General features: G+C 44.0%; 1 protein-coding gene across 2 annotated transcripts in view; it reads right to left on the minus strand.

The window, feature by feature from the left end:
- The window catches only part of OSBPL9 (oxysterol binding protein like 9), a 220,780-nt gene that overhangs the window by 126,040 nt on the left and 68,255 nt on the right, over positions 1–26,485 (minus strand). For both annotated transcript variants that reach the window (XM_077450243.1, XM_077450242.1), the window contains exon 4: positions 15,350–15,426. In XM_077450243.1, coding sequence (XP_077306369.1) covers positions 15,350–15,426 — 77 coding nt within the window. The remainder of the gene's footprint in view (positions 1–15,349; positions 15,427–26,485) is intronic.

A 26,485-nucleotide genomic window follows, 5' to 3' on the forward strand; every position in this document is an offset into this window, starting at 1 on the left:
TGATTTGTTGGGCGACAAACGTGGCAAAAATCAAGCTGATTGGGGTGCCATTGAAAGTTAAACGGGGATCGCAAGGGTGTCCCGCGATTTGCGGCAATTTGGAGTCACGGCGACTCCGCCCGCAATCCAGAATGTCTTGGTGTGAAGGGAGCCCAAAAACCTCATACATACAATGAGAATATCAGACCAATGATCGTACTTTTGTTTTTGCATGCTAGTCCCATATCGAAAACAAATATTTCACTAGAGAGAATACAACTTTCCAAGATGATGTAATGTATTGTAGTCTCTCATTTCCAAGCATGAGCGCTCTTGGTTATTTTTTTTTTCCGGACAAATACTTTACCGATTAAAATGAAAAACCGTTGCTCGCTTATCGTACCAGAAAAATTGTCAAGCTTGTACCTTCAGATAACTTTGCACAAACTGTTGTGATTGTCTCTTGAAAGAGGGGTACCAACGCTCAGATTGTCGGATGATCGCTCCAAAAGTGGTATTTCACTGCATATGTACAACAATGCACCATCGGCAGGATCATAGAGAAGGTCCTGATGGGACCAGATGGTCTGGTGATAGGGGCAGATCTGCTCTCTTGGCAAGATGGTTGCTTAAAGCAGACCTAGACATCCAATATCCTAAAAGTGTTAGGTCAACTAATACCCTTAACCTTCCCCAAACACCCCCCGCCCCCCGTTCCCTGCTGTACTTGTCTCTCGTGGGTGATGCGCCATCAGTGACCACGCAGCTAGTGGAGCAGAGTCCAGGGATTTAAAATCCGGCTCTTCACCCTTTTTATTCTATATAAGGCTTTCAGGAAGGATCAGAGCGCTTCTGACTGGTTAGCGCCAGTACAACCCAACATTGACCACTCAGCACTCTGAGTTATCCTAGGAGTCTGCAGAGCGAAGAAGTAGAAGAGCAAGGATTTCAAATCTTATTTCTATTTACGTAAAAAGTAACTGCCTATTTATTCACTTTTTTTTTTTTTGGGTACAGCACAATTTAGTGGAATGTATAAAGCAGACCTCCACTTAAAAAAAAAGTGAAAGTTCTGTTCATTATCCCCCCCCCCCCCCCACACATTGCAAAATTGGTGGTATTTTTTGTTTCTAGGAGCGGGTACCTATTTCTGAAAGCAACACACAATCTTGTGCCCGCGCCATGGAGAGACAGCAGTGAGAAGTCAGAAAATCGCAGCTGGATCCCACATCCAAGATGGAGGCACTAGGATTCCAAAGCCTAACAATGGCAATACAGCCATCATCGTCCATATGAAGGAGGTCTTAGTGGAGAATGTGAAGCTGGACCAGTTTTTTCCATTGAGAAGGAAGATGGCACCATACCAAGTGGCTGCCATGGACTGAATAACAAGATACTAAAAAGGTATTTTGTCGGCAGATGTTATTTTCAGGGAGGAGACCTATGCCTGTCTAGAACAAGCCTAAAGCAAGCCATGAATTATACAATTTTCTTTCCTTTAACAGATGGAAGGAAAGAAAAATTGCTTGATTCCCAGATCAACACACAGGGGGTTATTTACAAAAGGCAAATCCATTTTGCACTACAAGTGCAGTCACAGTAAATCCGAGGGGGACATGCAAGGAAAATAAAAAGCGTAATTTTTGCTTGCACATGATTGGATGATAAAATCAGCAGAGCTTCCCCTCATTTCAGATCTTCCCCTCAGATTAACAGCGACTGCACTTCCAAGTGCACTTGTAGTGCAAAGTGGATTTTCATTTTGTAAATAACCCGCACTGTGTTGATGGGGGGGGGGGGGGGGGATTCTTCCTGCAGCGCTATTGTGTTCTGCCAGCAGGGAGCCTTCCCTGCCGGCAGAACACAATGATCACTGCTAGCTGCCAGCAGTGGTCGCATGAAAAAAAAAAAAAAAAGTCAGACAGGCTGGTTGTACTGACGTCAATCAATGGATAAACTTCAATATGAACCGTCTGCCTATAGATGGATTGAGTCTGGGCTGGTTACGCTAAGCTGGCGAGATTCGATCCATCTATGGCTGCCTTTATACTGACCATTAACAGCCACTACTGCTCAATCTGATAGCACTTTAAGAACCCTAAGACAATGGAATCCATAACATACCATAATGAGTCCATCCAATGACCAAAAAATGGTCAAAGAATTTATAATCTGTAAGAAAATCTTACCAGCCCAATCTTTCCCCCTTCTCTACTTCAAAATAAACTGAAATGAAGGGTGTTTTATTTCTATTTTCTGTCCAGACTCCTGTTCGAAGCTGACTCATACCTAAAAATAACCGAGGAGTCGTCATTGTGACCAATACATTGATATCCATTCCATGACCACCTGCTGGCTTCCAGAAAGATGTACTTTTCCAAAGATAAGGTTCTAATCACAATGGTGACAGGTACATTTTTCCCTTTTCTCTACTTCAAAATAATCAAACTGAAATGAAGGGTGTTTTTTTTTTTCTGTCCAGACTCCTGTTTTGAAGCTGACTCATACCTAAAAATAACCGAGGAGTCGTCATTGTGACCAATACATTGATATCCATTCCATGACCACCTGCTGGCTTCCAGAAAGATGTACTTTTCCAAAGATAAGGTTCTAATCACAATGGTGACAGGTACATTTTTCCCTTTTCTCTACTTCAAAATAATCAAACTGAAATGAAGGGTGTTTTTTTTTTTCTGTCCAGACTCCTGTTTTGAAGCTGACTCATACCTAAAAATAACCGAGGAGTCGTCATTGTGACCAATACATTGATATCCATTCCATGACCACCTGCTGGCTTCCAGAAACATGTACTTTTCCAAAGGTAAAGTTCTAATCATAAATGGCGACAGGTAATTGTTCATTCAACAATTTTCAGTTTCAGCTCAAACAGTTGCAAATCAAGCCATGGGTGACCCTGTCAGAACCCTCCTGCCCAACGTTCTTTGATCGGAAACTTAAAGGATCTGGGTAGAAAATGGTCAGCCAAACATTGACTGCAGCCAAGTAAATGCAGTCAATTTTGGGATATTCTTACAGCCACAAAACACAACATTTATACCCAATCAGTACCGCGCAACACAATATTGTGTGAACTTATTATCCAAAACAAAAAAAATTCAAAAACGCCACCAAGATATAATATACAAAACAGTCCATATAAAAGTACCATCAGGTCATTAAAGGAGTTGTAAACCCTTGAGGTTTTGCGCCTTAATGCATTAAGGTGAAAAACCTTCTGTAGTGCAGCAGCCACCCAGAGTCTAGTGATGGGAACGAGCACAGCAGCTCCAGCCGCTGTCCTGGGTCCTCACTGGATTGATAGACAGAAGCAGCAGCCATTGGCTCCCACTGCTGTCAATAAGATCCGGTGACACGGTAGCTGGGGTTTGGGGGCTAAGTCCCGCTGTCTGTGTCAACAGACGCAGCAGCAGCATGGGTGCCCCCTTGGAATGCAGGTCTACGAGGGGGCACTCGATGAGGGGAGGAGCCAGGAGCGCCGCTAGGGGACCCCAGAAGAGGGGGGATCAGGGCCAATCTGTGCAAAGGGTTCAATATTGAGTTGGCCCACCCTTTGCAGTTAACAGTTTCAACTCGTCTGGGAAGGCAGTCCAGTTTAGGAGTGTGTCTTTGGGAATGTTCGACCATTCCTCCAAAAGTGCATTTGTGAGGTCAGGTGCTGATGTTGGATGAGAAGGTCTGGCTCAGTCTCCATTCTAAATCATCCCAAAGGTGTGTTATCGGGTTGAGGTAAGGACTCTGTGCAGGCCAGTCAAGTTCCTCCACCAAAAACTCACTCATCCATGTCTTTATGGACCTTGCTTTGTGCACTGGTGCACAATCATGTTGGAACAGGAAGGGCCCATCCCCAAACTGTTTCCACAAAGTTGGGAGCATGAAAATTGGCCAAAAAAAAAAAAAAAAACACACACCATAATTCCCCCTCCACCAAATGAATTAGTCCAGTGCACAAACCAAGGTCCAGAAAGACATAGGTGAGCAAGTTTGGGGTGAAGGAATTTGACTGGCCTGCACAGAGTCCTGGCTTCAATCCAACAGAACACCTTTGGGATGAATTAGAGTGAAGAATGCAAGCCAGGCCTTCTCCTCCAACATCAGTACCTGACCTCACAAATGTGCTTCTGGAAGAATGGTCAAACATTCATATAGACACACTCCTAAACCTTGTGGACGGCCTTCCCAGAAGAGATGAATCGGTTATAGCTGCAAAGGGTAGGCCAGCTCAATATTGAACCCTACGGACTAAGTCTACAATGCCATTACAGTTCATGTGGAATATAGTGTAGTGTTTTTCTCATAAGTTTACATATCCTGGAGGAATTTATGATTTCTTGGCCATTTTTCAGAGAATATGAATGATAACACAAAAACATTTTTCATTCGTGGTTAGTGTTTGGCTGAAGCCATTTATCAACTGTGTTCACTTTTTAAATCATAATGGCAACAGAAACTACCCAAATGACCCTGATCAAAAGTTTACACACCCCAGTGACTTTGGCCTGATAACATGCACACAAGTTGACAGAAAGGGGTTTGAATGGCTATTAAAGGTAACCATCCTCCCCTGTGATCTGTTTGCTCGCAATTAGTGTGTGTATAAAAGGTCAGTGCGTTTCTGGACTCCTGACAGACCCTTGCATCTTTCACCCAGTGCTGCACTGATGTTTCTGGATTATGAGTCATGGGAAAAGCAAAAAAGAATTGTCAAAGGATGTGCGGGAAAAGGTAGTTGAACTGTATAAAACAGGAAAGGGATATAAAAAGAGGAATTGAGAATGCCGATCAGAAGTGTTCAAACTCAAATCAAGAAGTGGGAAATGAGGAGGTTCTGTTGAAACCAAACCACGGTCAGGTAGACCAACTAAAACATCAGCCCAACCTGCCAGGAAAATTGTTTGGGGTGCAAAGAAACACACAGCCAATAATGTCTAAACAACTGGCAACAAAAGTGAGTACACCCCCAAGTTAAAATGTCCAAATTGGGACCAAAGTGTCAATATTTTGTGTGGCCGCCATTATTTTCCAGCGCTGCCTTAACAGTCTTGGGCATGGAGTTCACAAGAGCTTCACAGGTTGCCACTGGAGTCCTCTTCCACTCCTCCATGACAATATCATGGAGCTGGTGAATGTTAGATACCTTGCGCTCCTCCACCTTCCCTTTAAGGATGGCCCACAGATGCTCAACAGAGTTTAGGTCTGGAGACATGCTTAGCCAATCCATCACCATTGCCCTCAGTTTCTTTAGCAAGGCAGTGGTCATCTTGGAGGTGTGTTTGGGGTCGTTATGTTGAAATACTGCCCTGCGGCCCAGTCTCCGAAAGGAGGCCATTATGCTCTGCTTCAGTATGTCACAGTACATGTTGACATTCATGGTTCCCTCAGTGAACTGTAGCTTTCCAGTTCCAGCACTCATGCAGCCCCAGACCATGACACTCCCACCACCATGCTTGACTGTAGGCAAGACACACTTGTCTTTTGTACTCCTCACCTGGTTGCCACCCCACACGCTTCACACCATCTGAACCAAATAAGTTTATCTTGGTCTCATCAGACCACAGGACGTGGTTCCAGTAATCCATGCCCTTAGTCTGCTTGTCTTCAGCAAACTGTTTGCAGGTTTTCTTGTGCATCATCTTTAGAAGAGGCTTCCTTCTGGGATGACAGCCATGCAGTGTGCGGCGTATGGTCTGAGCACTGACAGGCTGACCCCACCCCACCCCACCCCTTCAACCTCTGCAGCAATGCTGGTAGCACTCATACATCTATTTCCCAAAGACAACCTCTGGATATGATGCTGAGCACGTGCACGCAACTTCTTTGGTCGACCATGGCGAGGCCTGTTCTGAGTGGAACCTGTCCGGTTAAACCGCTGTATGGTCTTGGCTACCATGCTGCAGCTCAGTTTCAGGGTCTTGGCAACCAATCTTCTTTATAGCCTAGGCCAGTGTTTCTCAAATAGTGGGGCGCGCCCCCCAGGGGGGGCGCGAGGCTCCGTAAAGGGGGGCCCGTCTGACACTGGAGATTGACATCATGTAAGCAGGAGCAGGAGAGTCGTCATGGCAACCCTTCCTATCTCGGAGCCCTCCACGTGACAAACAGCCGCTCGGACAAGCGGCATTACACGCAGTGCGGTGCGTTCCAAGCAGGGCTCGAGTAGCCCGCCTCCTCTGCCTCCCGAGTGACTGGTTGCTAGGCTAGGGCCGCTCCGCGTCTAGCAACCGGTCACATGACATCGGCCATACACGTGGACAAGTGCGCATACGGCCTCCAGCGCAGCCAGCGGCAGACACACGCCGCTGGGATCCGGACTGTCTCCTCCCTCCCCTCTACCCGAGAAGTAAACCAGGTTAGTCACTAGCACTCTGCATTACTCCACCAATACTCTGCAATACCCCACCAATACTCTGCATTACTCAATACTCCGCAATACCCCGCCAATACTCTGCATTACCCCGCCAATACTCTGCATTACCCCGCCAATACTCTGCATTACCCCGCCAATACTCTGCATTACCCCGCCAATACTCTGCATTCTCCGCCAATACTCTGCATTACCCCGCCAATACTCTGCATTACCCTGCAAATACTCTGAATTACCCCGCCAATACTCTGCATTACTCCGCCAATACTCTGCATTACTCCGCCAATACTCTGAATTACTCCACCAATACTCTGCATTACTCCACCAATACTCTGCATTACCCCGCCAATACTCTGAATTACCCCGCCAATACTCTGCATTACTCCACCAATACTCTGCATTACTCCACCAATAATCTGCATTACTCCACCAATACTCTGCATTACTCCACCAATACTCTGCATTACTCCACCAATACTCCGCCAATACTCTGCATTACTCCACCAATACTCCGCCAATACTCTGCATTACTCCACCAATACTCCGCCAATACTCTGCATTACTCCACCAATACTCCGCCAATACTCTGCATTACTCCACCAATACTCCGCCAATACTCTGCATTACTCCACCAATACGCCGCCAATACTCTGCATTACTCCACCAATACTCCGCATTACTCCACCAATACTCCGCCAATACTCTGCATTACCCAATACTCTGCAATACCCTCCCCCCCCGCTCCGTTAAATCCTGTGCTAAATTGATCCACATTTCTTTCTTTTTTTTATTTCCATATACGTTAATAAGGATACAGTGTTATGTAGAGGTGTACTTAACAATTTTATAGACAAATGATACTATTTACAGTCGCGCGGGGGGGCGCGAAATATTTTCCTCTTCCTAGGGGGGGCATGACAGAAAATAATTGAGAAACACTGGCCTAGGCCATCTTTATGTAGAGCAACAATTGTTTTTTTCAGATCCTCAGAGAGTTCTTTGTCATAAAGGTGCCATGTTGAACTTCCAGTGACCAGTAAGAGAGAGTGAGAGTGATAACACCAAAGTTAACACACCTGCTCCCCATTCACACCAGAGACCTTGTAACACTAATGAGTCACATGACACCAGAGAGGGAAAATGGCTGATTGGGCCCAATTTTAACATTTTCACTTAGGGGTGTACTCACTTTTGTTGCCAGTGGTTTAGACATTACTGGCTGTGTGTTGAGTTATTTTGAGGGAACAGTAAATTTACACTGTTATATAAACTGTACACTCACTACTTTACATTGTAGCAAAGTGTCATCTCTTCAGGCTCGGTTCACACCAGACGCGGCACGACTTGCCGCGCCGTGACCTGCCGCGACCTCAGCGGCGACTTGCAAAATGACTTTTGTATAGAAGTCAATGCAAGTCGCCCGAGGTCGCCGCAAAAGTAGTACAGGAACCTTTTTTCTAAGTCGGAGCGACTCGAGTCGCTCCTATTAGAACGGTTCCGTAGTACAGAACGGGGGCGACTTGTCAGGTCGCGGCGTGGCAAGTCGTGCCGCGTCTGGTGTGAACCGAGCCTCAGTGTTGTCACATGAAAAGATATAATAAAATATTTACAAAAATGTAAGGGGTGTACTCACTTTTGTGAGATACTGTATATATTAGCAGAGACCCTAGAGAATAAAATGGCGGCTGTTGCAATATTTTATGTCAAACAGTATTTGCACCAAGAATAGTAAGGGAATCGTGCTTTAGTCTAAGCAAAAAAAAAGTGATTCTTATTTTATCTAGAATCGTGCAGCTCTACTATGTACCGAGTTTACACCACAACACTCATGCAATATACAGTGCGGTGTAGCATGCTACATTCTCTCTCGGCAAACTGAAGTGACAATTTACATTATTTCTCCGCTTTTAACTTTATTGAAATAGTACGACGCACTGAAACATGCGTTGCACTGCCCCGTCCAGACACTAGTGTACAGGCTAAAATTGCCACCATTTACTGTGAAAGCTAGTGTGAATAAACACAAAATTTAAGTGGCCTTAAAAACTCAACCATCCAAAATGGGTAGGGGGGCATGCCCAAAACACACACACTTCCTAGAGCGCTCTGCCCATACCTCTTTTCGAGCAGACCGTCCCTGGAAGGAACTGTATGCTTGTACAGAACTGTAGGCAACGTAAATGAACTACAAGCGTGCCGATCAGCATGCCCACACGTGTTCAAACTTGAAGTCAGTCTGCCGCAGTGGTAAAATGCTACTTGTATTATTTTCATTCAGACTCCTGTGAATGAATGATGCAGCTATGTGGGCGGAGCCCCTCACGGGCGCGCCAATTTTAAAATTGTGACAGTGGGTGCAGGGAGAGGAACTGGAGAGAAGATTGGAGGGTGATGCCTAGTAACGCAACACATCCTAAATACAGGTGTAACATGTTGCTAAAGGTGAACTTATCCATTAAAAACTAAAATGCTTATAAAAACACCACAAAAAAAAAACACACACACACAAGATCATTTACACGGAACGTATGACTTTCACTAGCTGTAAGCCACAATCAAAATTAAATGAAAGAAATGCTTGAAATAGATCACTCTGTGTATACAAATATATGAGTTTCACTTTTTGAATTGAAATACTGAAATAAATCAACTTTTTGATGATATTTAAAATTTTGAGATGCACCTATATATCTTAAAACAAACAAAAAAAAACACATAAACCCACCACACTGAGAAGACTGGTACCGCAGTAAAGTTTCTCAGAAAACATAACTGTGGTGAAGTCAAAAAGTCCCCTCAATTTGTGTTCCTAGTAATCCATGACATGGTTAAAGTAGAATGGACATGCGGGCAGATCTACAGTAAGTCCCATGATACAAAAGCAACTTCCCTTTTCTGTAACCCAGCGAGGAATTCACAAGGGGCGACATTACAAATGCTTGGCTACAATATGTACCTGGCTCCAACAGATCTCCAGGGTACCGACAACAAACTGTGCTGCCCAGAGATAGGTTTGTATGGAAAGCTTTTGGTCACGGGACCAGATTTATGTCTGGGTCATATGGGCTGTAACCTACATAAATGATTTTATTTCCCAATCTGCCCCCTCCACCTGCACTCTGTGTCACCCCTGCCCCTCAGAGCAGTCACCAATGGGGTCATACCATAATGAATCTAGTTCTGATTACACCAATACTACAGCTGGAAAATCTGGCAGAGCAGAGTGAGAATAATACAACTCAATGGCTTACGATTTGTCCAACGTAATGGGTTCTAATCACTCATAGCATCCTATGCATTTCCTGAGCGGATTGGCTCCTAGAGAAGCAGCTCTATAATGCATGTCTCAATGGCTGTCATCACCTTCCTAGTAGTCAGCTAATGCTACATATTACACACCTTTTTAATGGCTTGACTGTGTAGGTAGGTAGGTAGGGGTGTATGTGTGGGTGGGTGTGTGTGTATGTGTGTATATAGTTGTGCTCAAAAGTTTGCATACCCTGGCAGAAATTGTGAGATTTTGGCATTAACCACTTCAGCCCAGGAGGATTTGGCTGCTCAATGACCAGAGCACATTTTGCGAGTTGGCACTGGGTCGCTTTAATTGACAATTGTACCCAAACAAAATTGAAGTTTTTTTCCCCCAAAAATAGAGCTTTCTTTTGGTGGTATTTGATCACCTCTGTGGTTTTTAAATTTTGTGCTATAAACAAAACAAAAAAAAAAAGAGCGACAATTTTGAAAAATAAAATTTTTTTAGCTTTCTTCTATAATAAATAGCCCCCAAAATATATTAAAAAAAATTTTTTTCTCAGTTTAGGCCAATATGTATGCTGCTACATATTTTTTATATATATATATTTTTATTTATTTATATATATATATTTTTTTTAAATAAGCGTATATTGATTGGTTTGTGGAAAATTTATAGCGTCTACAAAATAGAGGATAGTTTTATGGCATTTTTATTATTATTTTTTTTATTAGTAGTAATGGCGGCGATCTGTGCTTTTTATTGGGACTCCGACATTATGGCAGATATATCAGAAATTTTTGGACCATTGTCATTTATACAGCAATCAGTGCTATAAAAATGCATTAGTGTATAAAATGGCACTGGCAGTGAAGGGGTTAACCACTAGGAGGCGGTGAAGAGGTTAAGTATGTCCTAGGGAGTGGTTCTAATTGAGGGGGCGGGGCTTCAACACACAGGACATTGATGACAGCTCTCGCTGACAGAGCTGTGATTACTGTCCTGTCACTAGGCAGATTGGGGAAATGCTTTGTTTACAAAAGTATCTCCCCGTTCTTCCTCTCTGTGACACGATCGCGGGCACCCGGCGGACATGGAGTCCACGGCACCCGCGGTCACGGTCATAACAGAAATCACCCAATTGACCCTGATAAAAAAAAATTAAAAAATTGACATACCTTCTAATGTTTGGCCTTGGTACAGGCACAGAAGGTGGCACCACACAGGTTAAAATGGCAAGTATAGGTGAATTTACCACATTTGTGGCTTTTTAAATCACAATTGGTGTCTGTGTATAAATAGTCAATGAGTTTGTTAGCTCTCACATGGATGCACCAAGCAGGCTAGACACTGAGCCATGAGGAGGTACAAAAGAACAGTCAAAAGACCTGCGTAAAAAGGTAATGAAACTTTACAAAGATGGAAAAGGATATAAAAAGTTATCAAAACCCTTGAATATGCCAGTCAGTACTGTTTAATCACTTAAGTGGAAAACTAGAGGCTCTTGATACCAAGCCAAGATCAGGTAGACCAAGAAAGATTGCAGCTACAACTGGCAGAAGAATTGCTTAGGATTCAAAGAAAAACCCACAGGTAACCGCAGGAGAAATACAAACTGCTCTCCAAAAAGACGGTGTGGTTGTCTTTAAGAACAATTCAACAATACTGGAACAAAAAAGAGCTGCATGGTTGAACTGCCAGAAGGAAGCCTTTACTGCGTCAATGTCACAAAAAAGCCAATGAGGGGTGTCAAGGTGTTGGGCATATAGTAACCAGGCTTTTTTGTGGAACTAGTACAGTAAAGGCTCCTTTCTGGCAACTTCATCATGCAGCTCTTTTTTGTTCAAGTATTAATGGTATTCTGCGCCTTAAAAACAACCACACCATCTTTTTCCAGAGCAGCCTGCATTTCTCCCGAGGTTACCTGTGGGTTTTCTTTGTATCCCCAACAGTTCCTTTGACCATTTATACACAGGCAATAACTGCGATTTAAAAAGCTACAAATGTGGGAAACTAACCTTTAATTGCCTACCAACGCCAAACATGCCAGGGTATGTAAACTTTTTATCAGGGCCATTTGGGTGATTTCTGTTATGATTTAGAAAAGGATCCAAAAAACAACAATGTGATAATAAATGATTTCATGTGATTGCTATCCTTAAATAAAAAAAGTTTTCTGGCATGATCAGTCATATTTTTAATATTAATGCCAAAATTTTCACAATTTCTGCCAGGGTATGCAAACATTTGAGCACACATGTATGCATGCCTGTATATGCACACTATAATACCAAAAGTATTGGGACACCTACCTTTGCACACCCTTGGATGTTAATGGCATCCCAGTCTTAGTCTGTAGGGTTCAATATGGAGCCGGCTCACCCTTTGCTGATATAACCTCTTCAACTCTTTTGGGAAGGCTGTCCATAAGGTTTAGGAGAGTTTCTATGGGAATATTTGACCATTCTTTCAGAAGCACATTTGTGAGGTCAGCCACTGATGTTGGATGAGAAGGCCTAGCTTGCAGTCTCTGCTATACTTCATCCCAAAGGTGTTCTATCGGGTTGAGGTGAAGGCCAGTCAAGTTCCTCCACCCCAAACTCTCATCTGTGTCTTTATGGACCTTGCTTTGTGCACTTGTCCAAATCATTTGGTGGAGGGGGATTATGATGTGGGGTTGTTTTTCAAGGGTCCTGCCTTCAACCCAATAGAACACTTTTGGGAAGAAGTAGAGCGAAGACTGCGAGCTAGGCCTTCATGTCCAACATCAGTGCCTGGCCTCACAAATGCGCTTCTGGAAGAATGGTCAAACATTCCCATAGACACACTCAAACTTTGTGGGCAGCCTTTCCAGAAGAGTTGAAGCGGTTATAGCTGCAAAGAGTGGGCCAACTCAATACTGAACCCTATGGACTAAGAATGGGATGCCATTAAGTGCATGTAAAGGCAGGTGTTCCAACATATTGTCAAAAGTATTGGATGTTTGTACGGAAAGCTATGTCTGGGTCATATGGGCTTTAAACTACACGGTCTATGATCCATATATAAAATTTTATTTCCCAACCTGCCCCCCACCTGCACTCTCTGTGCCCCTCAGAGAAGTCACCATTGGGGGGGGGGTCATACCATAATGGATCTAGTTCTGATTATGTGCCAATACACCTACAGCTGGAAAATCTAGCAGAGCAGAGTGAGACTACTACAATGCAATGGCTTAAAAATTTCTCAGAAGTACTGGATTCTAAGCATCCATGGCATTTCCTGCGTTGCTTTATAACGTTGCTTCCCCCGGATTTAATCAAGTCTCAATGGCTCTGCCATCATCTTCCTAGTAGTTTCAGCCAATGCTACATATGTTTACAACTACATTTTAAACCCCTTTATGGCTTGGTTGGACAAATATCAGTTTTATACACAGACAGTATAAACTAAGGTTTCAGGTCAATTTAAATTGGGTTTTTTGGGCCAAACTGGCTCAAACAAACTATTTCCATTATGAAATGAGCCCGCTATCAGAGTTCTATAAACTGTGCGAAACAGCACTGCATTCCGCCAGCAGTTCAGGACCTTTCCTATCCTGTTTTCAGAACAAAATCAAGTTGGGCTCAGCTTTCCTTAGCCATTCATATGAAGCTTTGTATTTTTTCTTTGAATGAAGGCATCTTCTAATTAACATTATCCCCCAGCATCTCCACCTCAGCCAATCACAGGAAGGCTTGTATTCATTCATAAAAATACAAAGCTTCCTGCGAATGGCTGAGTAGCTCAGCCCAAATCGATTTTGTACAGAGAACAAGACTTCCTGATATCGGTGCTGGAACACAACGTTGTATGATCTTTGTATACAGGACACGGGAAACCTATTTTGGCTATAAGCATTATGGGGTTTGATGCCTTTTGCTATCAATGTGAACACTTGATCAGGTTTTTCCACAGATTTGCTTGCCTCTGATTTTTACTTAGGCATGCCTCAAGCAAAAATACTGTGAGATTTTATCATCAAGTTTATCCTGTTGGGTCACTTGGGAGAGCAGAGAGGGGATGTTATAGAAGGCTTGGTAGAAAGCGAAGAAAGTCTGAATGACACGACTTCTGGACCTTTGTCCCATTTGGCTTCTATGAAGGGGAAAAAAATCTAAATTCTCTCCCCATAGAGTGCTTGTGCTGAGGCTTCACCATACTCATATGAGGTCCATGGCTTTTAACCTGTTGAGCTTTAAATTTGCATACTTCCTTTACTTGTGGACAAAGTTGAAATTCTTTGGTTACAGATCTTAACTTTTTCAACATATACCTGGTTTTATATTCAGCTGTCATCACTGGGTCAGTGTTTAGTCCTTTCCTTTGGTGTTCAGTATTATTGTGGCTGGTGAGGCGAGGTAGTATCTTAATGTCACAGCGCCTTGCCTCAATTCTTCTGTTAGGAGCCACCCACCCCAAATCAATAAACTGGAGCTTGGGAGTGTTAATGTAAATGTTAAGCTGACTTCTTTGGTGGGCTTGTTGGTCCAGCTACATAGGGTCAAGGATTAAGTATACCTAGGGGGATTGCATTTGCATGTATTCCACCCTGGGTAATAGCCACACATGATGCTGAGACTAAATGACTGCACAGAAAGCAAATAGCTGAATAGGGCGGCCCAGACATAGTGAGGATTGGGAGACGAGGGCTAGATAAAACTTGAAGTCATTCTGCCTTAAAAAAAGGAGGTGGGCCCAAATAACTGCAGTTCATTTCCTGACTTAGTTGGGGTAGGTGGAACACTTTGGGGGGGTGGGTCAGCAATGTCTCTTGACCTTTTACCTCTGGAGGGCACGCCTGCTGACCTTTGGAGGAGGTTCCTATTCCAATCCCTGAGTCCTAACCTTGTTCTTCAAGGGGAAACCCTAACCCTACCCCTAAGTTCTAACCCTAACTCCAACTAACCTTTGACCTATGAACTCTAAGTGCATCTCCACTTTATGACTTCCCCACCCTAAAACCCCTACCTTTCCCAGATCCTGCAGGGTTTAATGGAAAAAGGGTAAAAAAAAATAAATAAATAATTGTACGGCTCGCTCACTCGCCTCGTGGCTCTTCTAGAGCTCACTGTGCAGGGCAACTAGGTTTATCACTTTCCACACAGGTGAGGACCTTCTACAAGTGTACAAGGTGGAAGAGAAGGCTGGAATTCAGCCTTAAGACAACATACTTCAACCTGTGCTCCTAAAGAAATTGCCTATAAATAGCTTTGAAACAACCTGCTCCCGGCCTTTGACTGGACAGTAAAGGAGCAGCAGAGTACTGGTGAATGTATTCCTTTGCTCTCCTTCCTCATATCAGATGTCCCTGGTCAGCACCATCTTTAATTTACAAATAATTTAAAGACAAATGAAACTGCAGAGTGAAACCCCTAAAGTGAACCTGTCAGAGACATCACAACAGTCAACCAATTCTGCCAAAATAGACAGAATCCGGGGATAATCAACTAAAGCATTCAAGAACTAAAATAAGACTAAATTGACCTGGGCTATAGCACCTGTGGGCTTCGCAAAAGTTACAACGAAAAAATAAATAAAAATTAGCTTTATACGTATAAAACGAGTACAGAAAAAAAGATCAGAAACTGTAAGCTGCCCAATTGGTGAAGTCTAGCTTGCAGAGTCTATAGGTACACCATAATCTGAAAACAAGTACAACACCCTGACTAAACATATAGAAGATAAACCAACGGAAGTGTGAAATCAAACGCCCTTACCTGTAGCTGGAGAGTATGACGCAAGATAGTCTCTTCTAGCGCATGGATCCACTTTTCTCGCTCATCCGCATCGCGGGCTGCAACAGAAGACAAAAAAAGAAACAATGTCAGAAGGTAATCTAAAATATGTAACTAAATGAAGCCACAGCCTAGAGATATGACAGTCTACAACCGGCAAGAATTTCAAAAACACACAATAAAGCTGACCATAAACTGCTCAATCTCACCTCCAGCCATCTCTACGATTGAACACTCCTAGGAGGGTGTTCACAGGTGTAAGTAAGGGGCACCAATGAGCACATCCAACATCAGATGTGATAGTTCTCTCTGGCGGACGCTTTCCAACTTAGAAAACAAAATTAGTCGCTGACCACGCAGGTTCTTTGTTAGGCAATAAATGCAAATGAGGTTCTCCCCTTCCATCATTCTCTAGGAGACCATTGCTTGCCTCGGGCAAGTCAAACAGTATAAGATTCCATGCAAGGACAGAACTAAAAGAAAAAATGCATACAGGTTCTCACAAAAAGATCCATAATGAAGAGCAAATAGAAAAGTATAAAAGATAAGGATGTGGGATGGTTTTTAAAGAGCACATATTAATCTTGCAGAGCATTTTTTAATGTAAAATACAAAACTTCTGAAAGAAAAAAAAATAATATTTGCTGCATAATTATAAAAACATACAGTATATGCAATACTTCAGGAAAAAGCTGAAGCGAATATAAAAAGTGTAAAACTGCAGATTCCGGACTAAACTACAGAGAGAATCAAGAGCCATCAAACACCATCTTGGTCAAAATGTAAATCTGAAATCAGCTGGAAAAAAAACAAAAAAAAAAACCCCACAGAGGGCTGTGCTCATCTGCATAAGAGGCACAAGTGGTCCCATGTCGCCACCTTGTTCAATTTAATGACAGGTAGGAGACTGCATGGGTTTTCATGTGCAATCCTGAGTGCATATCTGTACAGGACTGATGCACGGCCCTGAACGCAGTCTGTAATTGAGCAAATGCTGCAGCATTTGCTCACAGTTAGAAGGACTCCTGAGAAAAATACTGAGCCAATTGCACAAGCAGGAAATTACATTTCTGGGCTCAACAGCATACAGAACAACCATAAGATGCAATATTTCAAAGCTTTTTCAGCTTTTAAAAAAAAAATTATATTTAAAAATGATATTAAAACTATAATATGATCTGTGTATATATTATATACAGTATACACACACATACAGTACATAAAACTCAAACATACCGGTACTATTTGCTAAATGTAGATTGTATAATGCTCAATAGTATGGTTATGCGTCTGACCGATATACATATATAAATCAGCGCAAGCTACGTTTAGGTTCTCTAAGCCCCTTAGAGGTAATGAAACTGCTTTCACTGAATAAGGACTACTCTGCCGTACTGGTAGCCTCATTACATTAACCCAGATCCATGAGAATCAAGCAGTTTACTAGAAATTAAATGGAAGATGAATGTAACCTGATCTGAACAGTGTACGGGAAGGAATAAATCCCGCAAACAGCATATTAAGACGCTTTTAAAATTTTTTTAAAATAGTCTATTAAAAATATAGTCTATATCCATAAAGAACCAGTGTGGCGTGTCATCCATTTGCATGTTTTCAAGCTCCACAGTCCCTGAGCTGAAATCACACCAATTGGTGCAAATTTTCTGCAGGAACATGGCTGGAGTTCGAAGGCCCAGTCCCAGGGACAGAATGACAAAACCAGGGTCAGACTGCACCAAATGACTCAGCACATCATAAGTACTTTACTTATGCAGTTACTATTTTGTCTTGGTTTGTAGGTGTCCTCCCATTGAAAACAATGAGGTTCGATTCCTTCCACTGACCCCGACAATGGGACACTACTCCCTCTACTGATACAGACAACGGGGCACTATTCCATCCACTGACACCAATGAGATAGATCAACTGATCTACCAGCAGGATGACCTGATATTTGCAAAAACTCCCCTGTAAGACAGTTTAAATAAGATAAGATATTGTGGTAATGCTTTGCACTGGCTGTGGTATAGATTTATTTTTGGATTTAGACTACAGACCTACTTTAAAGCGTTTAACCAAAAAAAAAAAAAAAAAAAAAAAAAAAAGGGATCCTGCTCTTTTAAAGCATGTTATATGAAACAGTGCTTGTCCTGTGTCATTTGGCCGCCTGTAACACCTAGAAAACCTGGCCGATCTTGATCCAGTTTCTATCCTCACCTATGTAAACTGACCACAGTGTATCATGGCTACTGAGCCTGATACCGTGGTCAGTTTGCGTGGCTCCGACATCTGCAGTCTGCTATCAGCTCTTCTCTCTGCTCCTGTGCCCCCCCGTCTGTATGTGAGAGCCAACCCTCCCCCCTCCTGCTGCTCTCATAACACTAACTCTGCATATATAATCAGCACTGTCTCCCATTGCAGTGTCCCCATCTGTGAATGATTTATAAATATATATGCTGTAAATACCCAATTTAAAGCAGAGATTGCGATCACATTACCAGCCAGCTCTCTCCCACCCTCCCCCCCCCCCCCCCGACTGATGCCAGCAGGGGAATCTTAGCCCTGCCCGCTGCATCTCTCAGAGGAGGAAAGGAGAAAGCTGGCTGGTCATGTGATCGCAATCTCAGCTGTGAAATTAGGCATTTGCGGCATTTATTTTTAGAAATCACATACAGGAGGGGGATACTGCAATAGGAAGCAGTGCTGATGGTGTATACAGGTTAGAGTAGCTTAACAACCACTTTATTAAATTCTGACTCACAGATTAGCGTAGCTTTATAAAATGATGCTCACATTAGCTGAACTCAACCAATGAACTTTGATATGTTCTAATTCAACATAGTAGCATCTACTGGGCTGTAATCCAACCCAAAAAAAGATTAGATCGCAATGTAGCTATGGACAGCCATTGATAAATGTTTATTATTATCACAAAATATATATATTATTTATTTTAACAATAATAATAATAATAATTTCTGTTTAGGCTCATTTCCCCAAAAGAATAAGAAAATAAAAGTCCACTTTAACATAGTAAATGAGACTGCCAAAACACAAAAAAAAAATAAAAAAAAAAAAATAAAAAAATTAAATTCGTATTTGGATGCAGTTTAATGGCGTTTTGTTTAATTCTCAGCTTACCAACATCAGCAAAAGCTTCTCCTTCCATGTCCTCCTCCCTGATACTCTAGTCCAGGGGTCTCCAAACTGTGGCCTTTGCTAGCCTTTATCCGGCTCTTGAGGCACTATTCCTCCCACTGACACCAGCAATGGGGCACTATGTCTTCCACTGATACAATGATGGGATACCATTTCTCCTACTAATACCAATAATGGGGCACTACTCCTCTTACTGACCATTGACCCCGAGGCCATGTTTACTCTCACTGATGCTGGGCTTGGGACATTTTCTACCCCTGCTGGCCACAATCCGGCCCTCCTAAAGTCTGAAGGATAGTAGAGTGGCCCTTTGTTTGAAAAGTTTGGAGACCCCTGCTCTAGTCTAATCATGTACCTTCAGATGGATTCTGAGTGCCACACATAACATTTACAAGACTGCTTGTGAAGAAAGAAAAACAGGGAAGTGCCTCGTTTTCAGAGATTTATCGGGTAACCTAAATTTGAGAAAGTTCCTTCTTTCAAAGTCAGTACCAGTTCTACCAAATATATTAACGCCCAGTTAAGTATACAATGCTAAGCTGTTACAGGATCTGATCTTATAGGATCTAAAAATATAAGGAAGGGAGAGAAGACTTATTTCCATAGTAAAGCCATCATGAAGCTACCAAATAAAAAAATAAAATAAATAAAAAACACACAACAACAACAACAGGTGTGGGAAAACATCAAAAAGTCCCTTTCGCACATGGCAGACTGCCAGGAGTCCACCTGCAGGTGGATGTCTGGCCCATATCCATTCTGCTTATGCAGAGCAGACACAGCCCACTCTATGAGTAATCGGATGTAAACGGACCACATGTCCGTTTACACCTGACTGCCATCCGATCCGCCAGATGGACGGAGAACAGATTTTCTGTTTTTAGCGGATCAGATTGGATGTCGTGGGTGTCAATGGACATGTGTGCGGCTCCATAGAGGAGAGTGATCGGGTCTGCCCTTTAAAAACCGGCAGGCCTCCGATCAGTCTGATAGTGTGAAAGGGGCCATTGTCCAACCAGGATGGAAATGTTTCTTCACAGTCTACCTCTAGGACCCAAATTTGTCTTCTGGGGAACAAGGCAGAGGCCATTCATTGGAGGAAGAGGAGCAGGTCCTCAGTTTTCTTAGAAAGCCAAAACTTGACTATTTTAGTGCTTAGATTACTGGGTTGAAACGTTAGGATTTTAGCATTTTATTGTGGTGCGTAAACCTTAGATATGATGGGCTTCCATTGAAATACCATAACACAAAATACTGTATATAGAGGCCCTAAAGCTACTTGATTTTGATATACAACACAAAGGTCTTCAGTTTGCATTCAGGTGCACAGGTACACTTAAAGTCCACTAAAAAGGCAAAACTATTTTTTTAAAGTTATGAATAAAGTGGAGAGGGATAAGACCCCCTGTCAGTTTTTATTGCGGTCTGTGACCCCGTTAAAGGAGAATCACCCTCTCTATTTGTCCTGTTTACCATCATCATTGAAAGTAAAAGAAAATCCCACATTTTGGGTTGTCCTTAGAAAGGTAATAGAGGGGAAATATTCCAATGGGGACAATAGCTCTGGTGACCTGAGGGTCCCCAAAAAAATTTCTTAAAGTGGTTGTAAACTCCTTTTTAAAACTTGTACCTATAGGTAAGCCTTATTCTAGGCTTACCTATAGGTACTGTAAATATCTCCTAAAAATGCGCTGTTTAGGAGATATTTACCTTGTAGTATGCAGATGATGTCATCGGCACATGCACTGTGAAGAGACAGCCCTCCGGGCCATTTCTTTTCTTCCCGAGCGAGTGCTGTGACCTGCGGCTCTGGCCTGCATGTGCGGGAGTGACGTCACGTAGCTCTGGACAGTCACACAGCCAGAGTCCGTGGCCCCAGAAGGAAGAGGGGTGAAGATGGATGCGGCCTCCAGTGGGGATAGAGCAGGCTTCATTTGCGGGTAAGTGCCACATAATGGGCTAGTTTGCTGGTCAATCAAGCACAGTGATACCATGATCATTAAACCATGTATTGGTACTTTTAGCAGTGTGGGCAGGTGTCAAGTCCTGCTGGAAAATGAAATCAGCATCTCCATAAAGCTGGTCAGCAGAGGGAAGCATGAAGTGCTCTAGAATTTCTTGGTAGAGGGCTGCACTGCCTTTTACTTGATAAAAAACAGTGGACTAATGACCAGCAGATGATAAGGCTCCCCAAATCACCATTGACTGCGTAAACTTCACACTGGACCTCATGTAACTTGGATTCTTTGCCTCTCCACTCTTCCTCCAGACTCTGGGACCTTGATTACCAAATCAAATGCAACATTTTCCACAGTCTGTGGTGATTTGGGGAGCCGTGTCATCTGCTGGTGTTGGCCCACTGTGTTTTATCAAGTCCAAAGTCAGCGTAGCTCTCTACCAGGAAATTTTAGAGATGGAGATTTTATTTTCCATCAAGACTTGGCACCTGCCCACACTGCCAAAAGTACCAATACCTGGTTTCATGAACATGGTATCACTGTGCTTGATTGACCAGCAAACTCACCTGACCTAAACCCCATGGAATCTGTGGGATATAGCCAAAGAGGAAGATGAGACATCAGACCCAACAATGCAGACGAGCTGAAGGCTGCTATCAAAGCAACCTGGGCTTCCATTACACCTCAGCAGTGCCACAGGCTGATCGCCTCCATGACAACCAGCACTGATGCACTAATTCATGCAAAAGGAGCCCCGGCCAAGTATTAAGTGCATATTATACTGTACATCAGGGATATGCAATTATTGGACCTCCAGCTGTTGTAGAACTACAAGTCCCATGAGGCATAGCAAGACTCTGACAGCCACAAGCATGACACCCAGAGGCAGAGGCATGATGGGACTTGTAGTTTTGCAACAGCTGGAGGTCCGCTAATTGCATATCCCTGCTGTACATGGACATACTTTTCAGTAAGCCAACATTTCTGTATTTTTTTTTTATTGGTCTTATGTAATATTCACATTTTCTGGGATAAAGAATTTTGGGCTTTCACTAGCTGTAAGCCATAATCATCAAAATTCACAGAAAGAAATGCTTTGAATACATCACTCTGTGTGTAATGAATCTGTATAATATACTAGGAGTTTCACTTTTGAGTTGAATAACTTACATAAGTTAACTTTTTGATAACATTCTAATTTTAGGAGATGCACCCTTTAATTCTAAAACCGCTCTTACACAGGATTCCTTACAATCAGCTGTTGCACCTGCTGGGCTCTGATGAGGAAAGTGTCAGGGGCTGCATTCCTTTAGATGCGATTTCCCTTTGAAAGTATCTCACCAAAAACATTTTTGTTGCAGGGATGCCCAAAAGCTGGTCTGCATCTTAGTGCAGACTTTTGGGAAAATCAGTAAGCCAATCCCACAAGCAGAAACTGACATTTTCAGGGGGAGTTCTATACACCAATGGTAGGCAACCTTAGAGACGTGGAGCACAGTGTCACCTCCTTACACCTGATTTAAACGTCTATCTGCAGGACGACAGTGTCGCAAATGCGTGCATTGCACGGCAATCATGGGTTTAAATCAGGTGTTGGGAATGCAATATATGGCCTCCTCACCACCTAATACCACACACTCGGATTGCTTTTCAGAGGGACAGCACTTGTGCTCATTCACATGTAAAGTTAAGGGGTGGTAAAACAGCATGATATAATAGAAGTCTACGGCCAAGTGCAGGAAAGCTGTGGGTACACTGCACTACACCCACAGTGTGGGTAAACTGCAACACATCAGTGTGAAAGCAGCCCTATACTATTATGCCCAGTGCATTACTTCACACTGACCTGCAGATCTCCTCTTTACTGTTGCTGGCACCACTCTGGAGACCACTAACAGGGATAAGAGGTGGAGTGCAGTTGGTATCACTCCCCATGGGACAAGAGCCAGCACTATAGAGGAGGCATGCGTCTCTTGCTCCCCCGGTTCAGTTCGCACCTGAACATGCGAGAAGACAAAAAATTTGTGCGAACATGCGAACACCGTTAAAGTGTATGGGACACGAATGTGAAAAATCACTTTAAAGGCTTATATGCAAGTTATTGACATAAAGTGTTTGGGTACCCGGGTACTGCCCAGAGAACATGTATCAATGGAAAAAAAAAAAAAGTTTTTAATAGATGGCCGTTTTTTCAGAAGTGATTTTATTAATGCTTAAAGTGAAAACAATAAAAATTAAATATTCCTTTAAATATCGTGCCTGGGGTAGGGTCCTCTTAGTCTGCCTGTAAAGTAGAGCCTATTTCCCATGTTTTTTTTAACAGTACCACAGACAAAATTACATTTCGTTTAAAATTGTTCGTGGCTGTAATGTATTGCGGGTTCCCAGTAATCTACATAAAAAAAATAGTTGAAAAAAAAAAAAATGGAGCTGGTGCCCCCCCAGTCCATGACCAGGCCCGTCGGGTCTGGTATGGATATTAAGGGTAACGCCAAGCAAAAAAAGCACCCCCTCCCCGACCGTACTGGCCACATGCCTTCAACATGGGGAGGGTGCTTTGGGGTCCCTCCCAAAGGACCTTATGCACGTGTTGATGGAGGCAAGGGCCTTATCCTCACAACCATTGCTCGGTGGTTGTGGGGGTCTGTGGGCAGGGGGGCTTGTCGGAATATGGAAGCCTCCCTTTAACAATGCCTCCAGATCCCGGCCCCACTATGTGAATGGGTATCAGGTACATTGTACCCCTACCCATTCACCAGAAAAGAAAAAAAAAAGTGTCAAAAAAGACACCAGACAGTTTTTTGAATAAAGGCATGGTCGGGTGTTCCCCGATGTATATCTATTGTCCATCACGACGCCGCCAGTCCTGAGAAAAATAAATAAAACTGCAAAATTTCCACCTCCATGGGAGGCGCCCTGCTGACTGGCATCTTTTTGCTTTGGCAGCTGTTATATAGGCAAAGGTGGGGTCACCCAGTGACAAACGGGTGACCCTGCCCCCTCTGACATCACATGACCCCGTCCTTGGCTATATAAAACAGAGGTTACCGTGAAAAAAGCTGCAGTTGGGAGGTATGCCTCCCATGGAGGCGGAGTTTTACTGGTTTTTTTTCTCTTCTCGGGGGATCGTTGACGCTGTGATTGAAGATGGATTTACATAATTTAATCTATTTCTTTTTAATAAAGATATTGTCAAAAATGGTCTTCTGTCGTTTTTACTTTGATGAATTGGTAGGTATGATACTCATTCACACAGGGGGGGGGGGGGGGGTGTAGGTGGAGGGGTTCCGGGATCTGGGGGCACCCTTGTTAAAAGGGAGCTTCCAGATTCCGATAAGCCCCCCGTCTGCAGACCCCCACAAGCACCCTCCCCATCTTGAGGGCATGTGGCCTGGTACGGTGACCTGCTAGGTTACATGCTCAGATAAGAGTCTGGTATGGATTTGGGGGGGGGGGCACCAATTTCTATTTTTTTGAAGGGCCTGGTATGGATTTTGGGGGGGACCCCACGCCATTTTTTTAAATTTTTGGCACAGGGTTCCCCTTAACCACTTCAATACGATAAGTTATATAAACTACACTGCCTGCACTGACTGAATATAGATTTGTAGAAAAGCCAAAGTAGCACCAATATTTAAAAAGGGTCCAAAATACATTCCTGGGAATTATAGACCAGTTAGCCTAACATCAATAGTATGTTAACTCTTGGAGGGTATGATAAGGGTCTATGTACAAAATTTTAGTAATGAGAAAAGTATCATTAGCAGTAATCAGCATGGATTTATGAAGAATCGTTCTTGCCAAACTATTAACCTTCTATGAGGAGGTGAGTTTCCATCTAGATAAAGGGAGGCCCGTGGACCTGGTGTATCTGGATTTTGCAGAAGCATTTGACATCGTTCCCCATAAAAGTTTACTATACAAAATAAGGTCCATTGGCATGGACCATAGGATGAGTACATGGATTAAAAACTGGCTACAAGGGCGAGTTCAGAGGGTGGTGATAAGTGGGGAGCAGGCCCGGACTGGGAAAAAAAAAATAGGCCCGGGCATTTTAGATTGGGCAGCCAACTATTCCAGGGGGGGGAATGGGGGGGGGGTTTGGTAGACAGACATTCGCGGGGGTGGCTGGTGTCGGTCCTCCACACTGTAATGTGCAGGGACATGGTCATATAAAGGGAACTGCACTGTAAAGGGGCACTGCAATGATTACAGTGCCCCTTTAGGCCGCGTACACACAGGCGGACTGTCCGCCCAACTAGGTTTGTCAAACAGTTTGACAAACAGTCCGTTCAAAATTAGCATGAACGGACTTGACCACACACGACGAACGAACAGTCCGCTGAAAACTTGCGCGATGACGTGTACTGCACGTACGACGGGACGAGAAATTCGAAGTCCAATACACTGCAATGCAACCTTCGCCGTGTAAATTCTTTCTGAGCATGCGCGAGACTTAGTTTATCGAACAAGCCTACACACGAGCGGACTGTCCGCTCAAACCAAGTTTCAGCGGACAGTCTTACGGAAATTCCGAAAAACTTTGTTCGTCAGACTGTCCGCTGAAACTGTCCGCTGAAGCCCACACACGAGCGGACTGTCCGCTGAAACACTGTTCAGCGGACAAAGTTAGGCGAACAGTCCGCCCGTGTGTACGCGGCCTTACAGTGCAGTCCCTTTATACTACAGTGTCCCAGTCCTATTGTGGCCATACAACGCTAGTACTGTCTGTCTCCTATTGTGCCCACACTGCCCAGTGACACTGACCTGCTCTCTTTTTGGTGGTGCGGTAGTGTGGCTCTCTCTGGGGGTGCGGTGCAGCGCGGCTCTCTCTCTGGGGGTGCGGTGCAGCGCGGCTCTCTCTCTGGGGGTGCGGTGCAGCGCGGCTCTCTCTCTGGGGGTGCGGTGCAGCGCGGCTCTCTCTCTGGGGGTGCGGTGCAGCGCGGCTCTGTCTCTGGTGGTGCGGTGCAGCGCGGCTCTGTCTCTGGTGGTGCGGCTCTCTCTGGTGGTGCTGGGGCTATTAGTTCCCCAGCACAGTCCTCTCTTTCGTTTTCTATGTCTCCTGTAGTAGATGCTACAGGCACCTCTGCTTGTTTCCAGGTTTTTCTCTCCCTCCCCCCCAGCAGTGTGCATGCTGGGGAGTGTAGTCAGCTCCCTGCATAAAACAATTGGGCAACCTATCTCTGGGACTACATTTCCCATGATGCCCCTCTAGGTCTCCGATTGGCCCTCTGTTGTGGCCAATGGTGAGGGAAGCTTTCTCCTCACATGTGCTGCCGACAAGAGAAGGGGGAGGGGCACGAGCGGGGGAAACGTCTTCTCAGCAGCTCCGCCCCTTGCCTCAACGTGCGGACACCTTGGCTGGAGGAGGAGCAGCCCCTAGGAGCAGAGAGCGGAACTGTCAGCGCGGCACTAAGGCTGAGCTGTGTGTGAGAGAGACACACAGCTCAGCCCATGTAGCCGCCAGTTCCGCCGGAGGAGACACGGAACGGCCGCATAGCGGTAGCGGCGAGCGGCGGCCACGGCCTGCGTTAGCCATGTTCAGGCCGCGGTCGCCGCTTACCTCCCGCTGTGCGGCCTTAACAGCAACATGCTATGGAGCGGGAGGCCACGGCCCACCGGGCAAATGCCCGGTCTGCCCTATAGTAAGTCCGGGCCTGGTGGGGAGTACTCATTGGTCAGGGTGGGTAGTGGGGTCCCCCAGGGTTGTGTGCTGGGATCAATCCTATTTAAATTTGTTCATAAATGACCTGAAAGTGGTTTAAACAGTTCAATCTCTGTATTTGCAGACGATACTAAGTAAGCAGGGCAATAACTTCTCCGCAGCATGTGGAAACCTTGCAAAAAGACCTGAACAAATTAATGGGGTGGGCAACTACATGGCCAATTAAGTTCAATGTAGAAAAATGTAAAATAATGCATTTGGGTGTCAAAAATATGAATGCAATCTATACACTGGGGGGAGAGCCTCTGGGGAAATCTAGGATGGAAAAGGACCTGG

This window comes from Lithobates pipiens, unplaced genomic scaffold, assembly GCF_037356315.1.
Source record: "Lithobates pipiens isolate NorthernLeopardFrog02 unplaced genomic scaffold, aLitPip1_a1.2 Scaffold_23, whole genome shotgun sequence".
Lineage (NCBI taxonomy): Eukaryota > Metazoa > Chordata > Amphibia > Anura > Ranidae > Lithobates > Lithobates pipiens.